This window comes from Lithobates pipiens, unplaced genomic scaffold, assembly GCF_037356315.1.
Source record: "Lithobates pipiens isolate NorthernLeopardFrog02 unplaced genomic scaffold, aLitPip1_a1.2 Scaffold_18, whole genome shotgun sequence".
In the NCBI taxonomy this organism is placed as follows: domain Eukaryota; kingdom Metazoa; phylum Chordata; class Amphibia; order Anura; family Ranidae; genus Lithobates; species Lithobates pipiens.
In genome coordinates, this window is record NW_027507758.1 from 599,691,746 (window position 1) to 599,704,736 (window position 12,991).

General features: G+C 40.3%; 1 protein-coding gene across 1 annotated transcript in view; it reads right to left on the reverse strand.

The window, feature by feature from the left end:
* Positions 1 to 504: 504 nt before the first annotated feature.
* The window catches only part of LOC143990338 (angiopoietin-related protein 7-like), a 56,992-nt gene continuing 44,505 nt past the window's right edge, over positions 505 to 12,991 (reverse strand). The window contains exons 5-7 of the mRNA XM_077490381.1: positions 11,004 to 11,220; positions 8,756 to 8,951; positions 505 to 765 (exon numbers count right to left, since the gene is read on the reverse strand). Of these exons, the coding sequence (XP_077346507.1) occupies positions 622 to 765; positions 8,756 to 8,951; positions 11,004 to 11,220 (557 nt within the window). The 3' untranslated portion in view covers positions 505 to 621. The remainder of the gene's footprint in view (positions 766 to 8,755; positions 8,952 to 11,003; positions 11,221 to 12,991) is intronic.

Sequence of the window (12,991 nt, forward strand, 5' to 3'; positions counted from 1 at the left end):
CAAAGTCTTGACAAAGCCCCCTTTACAGCTACATCCTTTCATGACGAAATGCGTAGACACAGTTGATTCTAACTCATGGCAGGAGGATCGGATTTTATCATTCTTTTTTTTTTACAGACCTCATGGCCAAATACTTTACGCTAACATTGACTTTTACAAGGCTGAGATGATGTCATGCAGGTGGAAGCATTTCCTCAGTCTCTTCCCCTATGGTGATCAGACTTTGTAGCAGGTCAGGCTGCTCTGTGTCGGGCATTTGTAAACACACCCAAGAACTACACAGGCACCGGGATTTACATGATTGAGCCAACCTCTTTGTCCGAGAATTAGATGTTGACTCTTGATGATATCTGAACAAGGACGGTGCTGGCTTTCTGGAGAGAAGAAGGCATTGTCAGGGGGAATAATGTGATCACTGTTGGAGGTAATAACTGCCCGGGAATGTTACAATAACACATTACTCAGCATGCATATATCTAATATAAAAAAGTAATTGACAACAGGTTCACTTTAAAGGCTGTTTATTGGATTTCTCCATGCATTGGATTGGGGGGGGGGTGAAACTAAACGCATGACTTTTAGTTGATAAATGGAAGTGATGTCATCGCGGAGTGGCCTTTTCTACGGCGATGTGTGCGAGTTAAATGATCGAGGACGAATCATCATGGAGACTTTCTTTAGGGAATAATAATCTGTATTCATCCAGCTGTACCACACAATGCCATCCGGACCCATCATCCTGCGACCTTTCACGTATTTACCCCCCTGCAACACAACAAATGGTAGAATCCATATCAGAACCATCAACACTGCCTGGTTAATCTTGCACTGGCCTAACTTTATGTGAATTTCGATAAGACATGTGCAGAACAAAAAAATGTGTTTTGTTTAGATATGTTATTTACATAAATTCGTTAAATTAATTTATTTAGTTTTTAGGAATTAATTTTGTTAATGTGATTATGAATTTTCAGAATTCGGTCAAACTGAATTCGACCGAATTCGGAAAATTCAAACAGAATTCCATTCTAATTAAATTCAAATTTGAATTTATTCTATTCGAAACTAGAATTTTGGAAGATGGTTATATTCTTTCTATCCCATTCTATTCTATTAATAAGAAAGCAGTGTAGCGCTACCTAAATACCAAAATAACTGAAAATAAGTCCTCATAGGAATATATGATTAACCGCTTGCCGACCGCCTCACGCAGATTATTACGAGTCGGGTCGTGGGTCCCATGGACTCGATGTCCGCAGGGATACCCACGATCGTCTCACGGAGAGGAAGAACGGGGAGATGCTAATGTAGACTAGAAAATGCATTTCCTGTAGAAAATGCGTGGGAATGCTGAATCGCATCAAAACTGCCCCATCACAATTGCCCCATCAAAACTGCCGCATCGTAATCCTCTATTATAAATCAGTACATGGTGTGTCTGTGCTCTCTCCCGGGCTCTGAACTCTGAGCTGCTCCAGCCGCCTCCCTCCACTGCCCATCACTGTGTATAAGAAGCTTTGGTAACCATGGAAACAAAAAAGCCTAAAATAATCACTAAACCTAAACAGCTTTTTCACAAAAACTTTAAAAGATATCAAACTAAAAACATATAGCCAGATAACTGAATATTTTTTTGTGAACATTTTTAAGTTTGTTTGGCGTCTGTAGGTGAAAGTATGAAGGAGCTGAAACTTTTGGGAGCAGAAAAAGATTTTAAGGATTTTAAGCATGCTCTCATTGACTTCAATGTTAAAAAAAAAAAGTGTTTAAAAAGCTTAATATTTTAAAAAGTATAAATAGTAGAAAAAAGTTGAAGTCCCATCATCAGCTGAAAGAGCCGAACATTTTAAAAGTTGAATGACTTTAATAGCTGAAAGTATGCAGAAGTTACACAGAGCCAAAAAACGTACGGAATAATAATAAAATATAAAAGATGATAATTAATAAATAAAAAAAAACGAACAATAGTGGGACTGCTAAAGCATTCCCACTAAATAAAAAAAACTAATAACAATAATGGGACTGCTAAAGCAGTCCCACTAACAATCATCTCCCTGTTCTGCCTAATAACAGTGTCACTGATCTCTGCTCCCTGTGATCGGGAGCAGAGATCAGTGACGTGCCACATGTAGCCACGCCCCCCCACGGTTGGAATCACTCCCCAGGACACACTTAACTCCTACACTGCCCCCTGGTGGTTAACCCCTTCACTGCCAGTGTCATTTACACAGGAATCAGTGCATTTGTATAGCACTGATCGCTGTATAAATGACAATGGTCCCAAAAATGTGTCAAAAATGTCCGCCATAATGTCGCAGTCCCGATAAAAAATTGATCGCCGCCGGGAGGAGTCGCAATGGTGACGTCATCCCGCGAGCATCTTGCTGTTTCTTATGCTTTCTGTATGTTTTTATTATGAAATAAACCGCTTGTTATACAGAGAGCACTAGATTTGCATTTTTTTCTGACCTGCTGGTGAAACAGGGGTCAGATATTGAGGTGAGCGGCTAGGATATTGAGGTGGTGTTTTGTCGGGTGAAAGCCACTTTCAGTCAGAAGATTTTGGAGGACTGTTTTTCTGACTTTTTTCACATCATTTTTGATTTATTGATTATTTTGATTTTTTTTTTTTTCTGGTGTCACTTTCACTGTGATCATTTTTTAGTGTTTATTATTCTTAAATAAAGGTACACATATATTTGATTGTGCACTTATTATCTTGCTATTCTGCAAGTTAATCATATATTCCTACGAGGACTTATTTTCAGTTATTTTAGTATTTAGGTAGCGCTACACTGTTTTTGTTATTGATATTATTTATGTGAAGTGAACGCATTTTCTATGTATGCAGCAGCCAGGTGGGGGGGTATTTTTGGTGTGCCATTTGTGTGGTATTTTTGCAATATCACTCACTGGTATTTATTATTGAAGAGGTGATTTTAGTCACAATTTCTTTCACATATTTGCGCTGATAGATTTTTGTTTTACATTCTATTCTATTGTTTTTTCTATTCTATTCTTTTCTATTCTATTAGAATTTGAAATTATTCTATTTGAAATTCAAATTTTGAAAGATGGTTATGTGTTCTGTTCTATTGTGTGTGTGTGTGTGTGTGTGTGTGTGTGTGTGTGTGTGTTTTTTCTATTCTTTTCTATTGAATTTGCATTTACAGTGCCTTGCGAAAGTATTCGGCCCCCTTAAACTTTTCAAGCTTTTGCCACATTTCAGGCTTCAAACATAAAGATATAAAATTTTAATTTTTTGTGAAGAATCACCAACAAGTGGGACACAATTGTGAAGTGGAACGAAATCTATTGGATATTTTAAACTTTTTTAGCAAATAAAAAACTGAAAAGTGGTGCGTGCAAAATTATTCGGCCCCTTTACTTTCAGTGCAGCAAACTCATTCCAGAAGTTCAGCGAGGATCTCTGAATGATCCAATGTTGTCCTAAATGACTGATGGTGATAAATAGAATCCACCTGTGTGTAATCAAGTCTCTGTATAAATGCACCTGCTCTGTGATAGTCTCAGGGTTCTGTTGAAAGCGCAGAGAGCATCATGAAGACCAAGGAACACACCAGGCAGGTCTGTAATACTGTTGTGGAGAAGTTTAAAGCCGGATTTGGATACAAAAAGATTTCCCAAGCTTTAAACATCCCAAGGAGCATTGTGCAAGCGATCATTTTGAAATGGAAGGAGTATCAGACCACTGCAAATCTACCAAGACCTGGCCGTCCCTCTAAACTTTCATCTCAGACAAGGAGAAGACTGATCAGAGATGCAGCCAAGAGGCCCATGATCACTCTGGATGAACTGCAGAGGACTACAGCTGAGGTGGGAGAGTCTGTCCATAGGGCAACAATCAGTCGTACACTGCACAAATCTGGCCTTTATGGAAGAGTGGCAAGAAGAAAGCCATTTCTCAAAGATATCCATAAAAAGTCTCGTCTAAAGTTTGCCACAAGCCACCTGGGAGACACACCAAACATGTGGAAGACGGTGCTCTGGTCAGATGAAACCAAAATCGAACTTTTTGCCCACAATGCAAAACGATATGTTTGGCGTAAAAGCAACACAGCTCATCACCCTCAACACACCATCCCCACTGTCAAACATGGTGGTGGCAGCATCATGGTTTGGGCCTGCTTTTCTTCAGCAGGGACAGGGAAGATGGTTAAAATTGAGGGGAAGATGGATGCAGCCAAATACAGGACCATTCTGGATGAAAACCTGTTGGAGTCTGCAAAAGACCTGAAACTGGGACGGAGATTTATCTTCCAACAAGACAATGATCCCAAACATACAGCAAAATCTACAAAGGAATGGTTCACAAATAAATGTATCCAAGTGTTAGAATGGCCAAGTCAAAGTCCAGACCTGAATCTAATCGAGAATCTGTGGAAAGAGCTGAAAACTGCTGTTCACAAACGCTCTCCATCCAACCTCACTGAGCTCGAGCTGTTTTGCAAGGAAGAATGGGCAAGAATTTCAGTCTCTCGATGTGCAAAACTGATAGAGACATACCCCAAGCGACTTGCAGCTGTAATCGCAGCAAAAGGTGGCTCTACAAAGTATTAACGCAAGGGGGCCGAATAATTTTGCACGCCCCACTTTTCATTTTTTTATTGGTTAAAAAAGTTTCAAAAATCCAATAGATTTCGTTCCACTTCACAATTGTGTCCCACTTGTTGGTGATTCTTCACAAAAAAAAAAATGTATATCTTTATGTTTGAAGCCTGAAATGTGGCAAAAGGTTGAAAAGTTCAAGGGGGCCAAATACTTTCGCACGGCACTGTATTGTATTTGAATTTTGGAAGTTGGTTATATTCATTCTTTGCTATTTTATTCTATTGGTTTTTTCTATTCTATTCAAATGTATTCTATTCGAATTTTGCGAAATTGTTATATTTTTTTCTATTTTTTTTTTTTCTATTCTTTTTTTTTTTTATTCTATTATTTTCTATTGAATTCAAATGTATTCTATTTCAATTTCGGAAAGATGGTTATATTTGTTCTATGTTCTATTCTTTTCTATTCTATTCAGATTCAAATTTATTCTATTCAAATTTTGGGAAATGGTTATATTCTTTCTATTCTATCGTTTTTTGTTTTTTTTTTACATTCTATTAATTTATTTCTGAGAAATAGGAAGGAGGGAGCACCCACAGTGCCACATCCGTAATGTATCAAGGGAAATCAAGGAAGATACCAAATAGATATCAACAGGTTGGACTTTTAAGGCATGGAAGCAAATATTTCAAGTCCCTTGGAGGTGAAAAAATCTCTCCATTCCTTTCTGTTTGACGATGAATCTAATAAGGAATGGAAGCAAATAGGAAAGTAGACATTTTTTTATTTTATTGAAAAATACAATATCATAACAGTGTTCAAAACAATATAAAAATTATATGAAATTATATCATTTGTACATTGAGCCCTTGTGCGTCACGTGAGTTCATTCATTTATTTCTATTCTATTCAAATTCAATTTTATTCCAGTCATATCTTGATTTATTCTATTCAAAATTCAAATTTTGAAAGATGGTTGTATTGTATTATATTTTATTCTATTCTTTTGTATTTTATTACTTTATTTTCTATTCTATTACTTTATTTTGTGCTCTATTATTTTTCTATTGTATTGTATTCTTTTATTTTCTATTATATTCCTTTATTTTATATTCTATTTTATTCATTTTTTTTATATTCTATTCCTTTATTTTATATTCTATTTTCTATTCTCTCAGCCGTGATTGGTATATATATTTGAACTATTCATAACATATGAAGATCAAAATATATTTTTTGCCTGTTAACATTTTGGTTTCTAAATATTTCTATTACCATATATGTATCTTTTTCCTTTAGAGTTTTTTTATTTGCTCCACCAGAAGACATCTACTGTTAAAGGTTGAAACGCGTTTGGATTTTTCGGTATGAATTACATACTTATATCATGCTATGTTTTCCTTATTTGTACTCAATGGCTGAAATTTTTATGTACATTGTGACAGACCTATCCGGGACACAGGCTTTTTGAGATTACTGAATACGAGCCTCTTGCCGACTGATTTTGGGCCCTGGATTTTAAGGGGCACAGGGTGAATGAGAACTCCACTATAATCTGTGCTAGTCAGATTCAATGCTGTATATATGTATATATAATGTGTGTTGTCTCCTGCTGTTGGGACACACACTGTCCGATGCTAATGTCATGAACTCCAGCCACCTGTCTGTTGGCTTGTATAATGTAAACGAGTCTAGTCTGGCTTGTAATAGTATTCCACACATTGTTGTTTGGGCTAATTAACCCTGTGTTGATGTTTATGGTAATGTTTATTGAATTGTTAGTAAGCTAGGAGCCGAAAAGTTTTATCCCTTAGTCAACTAGTGTTGATTTAGATAATTAGCTCATGCTAATTAGGTTAGGTTTTAGTCTTCTACTGCATTATCAATACTTGGCATTTTGGTTCTAATAAAGCAGTCCATGTTGAGCAGCTAAGCAAGTGTCGTCTTGTTTTGGTGCTTGTGAGAGGTTGGAATATTGGATATCTATATTCAGACTTAGGAAGCGGTATACTGACGGAAGCACTCAATTGGAGTGTGGGACCGGTTCCGTCACATACATGTATTAGCCTCAACAAACAGAGCTCATGTTTTAACTTTAACAAACGTCTCTCTGATGCAACTATTTTTCTTAATAAAAGTATATTTTTCTTAATTTCGTATTTTGTTGCTGCAGCTCAAAACCCCACTGGGAACTTTTCCTATCTATTCTTTTCTATTATATTCCTTTATTTTCTATTCTATTTTATTCTATTCGGAAATTCAAATTCAAATCAAATCAAATTTGAAAATGTTGAATCGAATTTGAATTTCGGCTGAAATGTTTTGTTTTTTTAATTTCATTTAAATTTGTTACTATTGTAATTCAGATTCAGCCGAATTTCCGAATAATGAAAAAGTTGTCAACTTCAATTCAAAATGAAACAAATGTCTAATTCTGATTGGTTGCTGTGAGCTACTATAGTTTGCTTTCAGTATTGCTTAATATCAGTTAGGGATAATGGACAAGCTAGAGTTAAAGCGGAGTTCCACTCAAAAGTGGAACTTCCGCTTATCCGTCTTCTCCCCACCTTCGGTGCCACATTTGGCACCTTTCAGTGGGGTGGGGGGAACGGGGACCTGTTTTTGACAGGTACCGTTCCCCACTTCCGGGAGATGGGGCCGCAGCCCTATCTCTTGTAAGTTCAGCCCCCCTGCTCCTCCCTCCTCCTTCCTCCGCTGCTGGACCAAGTAGCACGTGAATGCGCAGTAGGGAAACGGCTGTGAACCCGAAAGGCTTTACTACCGGGTTCTCATGCCAGGAATGGTGGCGGCTGCAACCGACAGCCGATCCGAAGATCAGCTGGGGTGCCAACATTGCGGGCTCCCCTGACAGGTAAGTGCTCATATATTAAAAGTCAGCAGCTGCAGTATTTGTAACTGCTGACTTTTGGGGGGGGGGGGGGGGGGGCTGTAACTTCTCTTTAAACTAAAATTGCATGTGTTAATTGGGCATGCCTGGGGGCCTTTTTATTAAGAAAATTTAAATAAATGAGCACAACCGTGACGAATAATCCCTGTAATGTGTCCAATATGTTTAGTTCCTTGATAGTTAGCTCCATCTAGTGGCCATCATGTGGTATTTCCTTAATGAGGTATTTCTGTAAAATATTGAATTTTGGCCACCAGGGGGAGCTAACCGTCATGGGAACTCAGTACATTAGAAACATTTTGGGCTTATACATGACAGATTTGCCAATTCTCATATATTTGCACATTGAATTTATTTTTTAGAAATCGAGTCCATAACTTTAAATTATATTTTCTAACAGTAAAATATTTCTCACCATATACAGATATCAACCAGCCGTGATAGCTCATATCGGTGTTGGAAAGTCTTGGATTTTCTTATTACAGTCTGGGCCCCATATGACCATATGGTGGGTATCAGACACAACAGGGATTTAGGGAATATTACCCACAAAGCAATACAAACGAATTTTCTTAGTATATATCAGCTCCTTTAATACTGTATGTGTCCCCACTGGGGATATTTTCGCTCACATCCTGGCCAGGCAACAGGTAAGGAATAGGACAGACTGGGAGAAGGACAGAGATATCATTTTAGGAATGGCTGAAGTTGGTCACATGCACTTTTAACCACTTGAGGATTATGGTTAAGAGATAAATAAAATAAAAAATAAAAATTAATAAAGTTTTTAGGATGCATCTCTTATGTTCTGCTTCTCTCCCCCTGCTACTGCTCCTTCTCCTCCTGCCACTGCACCCCCTGTTGCTATTACCAGCAATTACTGGCTGTCAAAATGACAGCCGGTAATTGATTTATAGCAGAAGAATGCAAACACTCCTGTGTAAAATTACCCTTGTAGGGAGTCTATCAATGTCATTGAGTAAATACAATGCATTGTTCCATTGTTACATCATTTCATTTATTTCATGCATAAGTAGATCGAAGGTGTGACCTTTATTTTGCATATTACAACACCTAGGCCCCTTTCACATGAGCAATATTGTTTGCTTATGATCCACAGTGGATCGCTTTGTCGGGCTGCCTTACGCTCGAAAAACATGGTGAAGTCCCTGACCCTTTTCGAAAATAGCGCCACAAAAAAAAAAAGATTCCAACATTTCCAGCCCTGGAAATGCAAGTGTAATTGTATCCCACCAGAGGGTACAGATGCCTCACCGTATAGTACACTCCATTGAGGTTGGAGTAGAAGCATTGGTGATACCACCAGCCGCCATGAGAGATCCCGGCACACAGATTGCCCGACTCTGGAGTACTGAATCCCCTCTTGTTGTGGTACCAGGAGAAGGAATCCTCTGCCGTCCCTCCAGCTCCTGACACATGCAGGCGATAGTCATTGGTTTCATCTTCAATGCTGCAAGAAAAAAACGACCAAGCACCCAATCTATAGGTTGTTCCCACCTAGATCCTACCTCTAAATATTGGGAACCACTCATTACACCCACTTTATGAGTTGGTCACTAGACTCTACCTCTATATATGTGGGAACCACTTGTCACGCCTCCTTTATGGGTTGGTCCCACCTATACCCTACCTCTAAATAGGTGGGAACCACTTATCCCATCCACTGTATGGGCTGGTCCCACCTAGACCCTACCTCTTAAGATGTGAGACTCACTCATCACACCCACCATATACTGTAGGTTGGTTCCACCTAGACTCTACCTCTGAATATGTGGGAACCACTCATCATACCAATTTTATGAATTGGCCCTACCTAAAACCCATCTCTAAATATGAAAGAACCACTTATCACACACACACTTTATGGGTTGATCCCACCTAGACCCTACCTCTAAATATGTGGAATCACTCTTCACATCAGGGGCGTTGCTCAGTTGCAAAAAGACCAGGGGCTCTAGCCCGAAGTCTAAGAACCGGGGGGGGGTTGGCCTTACCTACATACACTAACCTGCCTGACCTACATACACTGACCTGCCTGACCTACATACACTGACTACTGACCTGCCCGACCTACATACACTGACAATGACATACATACACACACTGTGTGTCTGACCTACCTCAGCTCAGCCGTGGTGTGCGGTCACAGCAGGCAGTCAGTCACTCATCACCATCAGAGAAGAGCCAAGCTGAGGAGGAGAGGAAAGTAGCCCGTCCGAGCGGGGATGTAGCGTTCCCGCCTTCTGGAGCCTGCAGGCTAAGTTGGACCTTGCGTCACACGTCCCAAAGTCCTGGCATTGGCGCTGCAGGCTCCAGAAGGTGGGACCTGTGGCACTCGGCCACTTTCGGCCGCACTCAGCCACTATGGCACTTAGCCCCTTTCGGCCGCTATGGCACTTGGCTACTTTCGGCCGCAGTCGGCCACTTTCGGCCGAACTCGCGATCAGATCGGCTCCGGGGAGAGGCGCTCGGGGCTAACAATGGAATGCAGCATTCCATAGACTCAGGGCTTTTCGGGGTCACCCCCACCTGATGCCCCTGCCTCACACCAACTTTACTGGTTGGTCCCACCTAGACCCTACTTCTAAATATGTAGGGACAACTCATCACACCCATTTTAAGGGGTGGTTCCACCTAGACTCTACCTCTAAATATGTGGGAATCACTCATCACACCCAATTTACAGGTTGGTCTGACCTAGACCCTACCTCTTAATATGTGGGAATCACTCATCACACCAAATTTATGGGTTGGACCCACCTAGACCCCACCTTGAAATATGAAAGAAGCACTCATCACACCCACTTTACGGGTTGATCCCACCTAGACCCTACCTCTTAAAATGTGGGAACCACTCATCACACCAACTTTATGGGTTGGACCCACCTAGATCCTACCTCTAGATATTTGTGAATCACCCATCACACCCAATTTATAGGTTTGTCCCACTTAGACCCTACCACTAAATAGGTGGGAATCACTCATCACACCCCCTTTATGGGTTGGTCCCACCTGGACCCTACCTCTAAATATGTGGGAACCACTTGTCTCACCCTCTTTATGTGTTGGTCCCATGTAGTCCTTACCTCTAAATATGTGGGAACCACTTGTCACATCCCCTTGGTCCCATCTAGACCCTACCTCTAAATATACAGCTACCACTCATCACACCCACTTTATGGGCTGTTCCCCCCTAGACCCTACCTCTAAATAGGTGGGAACCACTGATCGCACCCACTTTATGGGTTGGTCCCGCCTAGAGCCCACCTGTAACTATGAAAGAACTATCCACCTGTGGCTCCAATCCTTGGAATGGGCAGTCATTTAAATGATTTTGATGCTGTGATTCCATGACTTGGCTCAGGACACATGGCCAATATTGAGGACAGTATTGGAAAATGAGGACAGGTGGCGTCTATGATGGCTATTTGGAGACTACACTTGGAAGTATCATAGCTGGAATATGATTGCCAGTTATGAGCCACACAAAAAAGATTTTTACCTGAACTCCCTGTAGACAGCATACTTATGCTGCCCGCTCCAGTCCTCCAGGTTAATGCGCAGGCTGAATCCTTCCTTCCCCGTTATCTGGTAGATCTTCTCATTTCCCAGCCAGAACTCACCCTTCAAGTTTCCAAATCCTTCTTTATACTCTTTCCAGGTCTTGGTAAAATTGACGGATCCATCTTGGCGTCTTTGAATAACTGTCCACCCACCACCTGCCAGATAAAAATTAGACTCCAATAAATAATCAGTTTGAATGTTCTGCATGCAGTAAACTAGTCAGTACATGGATGATTTTGGTATATGCAAAGAGGTGGCAGACCCAGGTGCCACATCCCAAAAATTGCATGAAAAAAAGTACATAGATTCCAACTGTCCTGGATTTGCTGGGACAGTCCTACATTTTGTACATCGGTCCTGATTATACTGTGTCCTGGGCCATGTCCCGAGATCACAGTGTTACCCTCGAATGGATAAGGTATTTTTGAACTGCACGAGTGAGTGGTCCCTGCATAAATAGACATGGAGTTCGGATGGACCACTCCAGTGTTAATTGTACACCCAGAACTGCTGGTATAAAATACAGATAAAATCTAATATTAGGCCTCATTCACACGGGTTTTCTTAAGCATATGCCCATGTGGGGGGCTGTCTCTGCCCACACAGGTTTATCCGATACACCTGGCAGTCCTGTTCATGTCAGTTGGGATGCAGCAGCTTCTCAGACACAATCACTGCTCCCAAATCAATATCCGTGCAGGTAGGGGCACAGGTGGGTCCCCAGCGATGCATTGCCTGCGTTCAGGGACCTGCATCCACGTGGCTGTCAGATTGGGAGCAGTGGTCATCTCTGTGCAACCACTGCGGCCCAACTGACATGAATGAGACTGCCTGCATGGGGATACACAGAACACCTGTGCATCCCTATGTGTGCAAACATGGCCCTCGCATAGGCATTTCCTTAAAAAACATTATTAAACTGCATATAGCTGTTTCAAGCTTGTTGGCCATCATCAGTGAAGTGTAGGGAAGCAATGGTTTCTATGGAGGAGGGCTAGAGGACCTACAAATCTGTATAACCAACCAAATTATGGTGTATGTACGTTTATTGCACGCATATAGTAACAAATGCCCATTTGTTGCTCACATATGGTCACAATCACAATTGACTGTTTTTCTTTGTGCACTGTAGCAATTGCCCATTTCCTGCTTTCATAATACAACTGTCTATTTTTTTCCCCACATATTGTTGTGATTGCTCATTTGTTTTTTAACATATTGCTATAAATGCCCATTTGTTGCTCTCATATTGTCACAGTTTCCTATTTGTTCCTTGCATATTGTCACAGTTTCCTATTTGTTCTTTGCATATTGTTACAGTTTCCTATTTATTCTTCGCATATTGTCACAATTTCCCATTTGCTGCTTGCATATTGTCAGTTTCCCATTTGCTGCTGGCATATTATCACAATTTCCCATTTATTGCTCTCATATTGTCAGTTTCCTATTCTTTGTATATTGTCACAATTTCCCATTTGCTGCTTGCATATTGTCACAATTCCCCATTTGTTCCTTGCATATTGTCACAATTTCCCATTTGTTCCTTGCATATTGTCACAATTTCCCCATTTGTTCCTTGCATATTGTCACAATTTCCCATTTGCTGTTTGCATATTGTACCAATTTCCCATTTGCTGCTTGGATATTGTCATGACTGCCAGTTAATTGGCTACATATTGTCAGGATTTCCCATTGTTGCTCACATATTGTCATGGTTTTCCAATTATTGCTCACATATTATCACGATTTCCCATTTGTTTCTCACATATTGACATGATTTGCATTCATTTCTCTCATATTGTCCCAACTGCCCATTTATTGCCACACGTTGTCAGGATTTCCATTGTTGTGCATATATGACTGTCTGTTTGTTGCTCCTATATTGTCATGATTTTCCAATTATTCTCACACTTTGTCACAATTTTT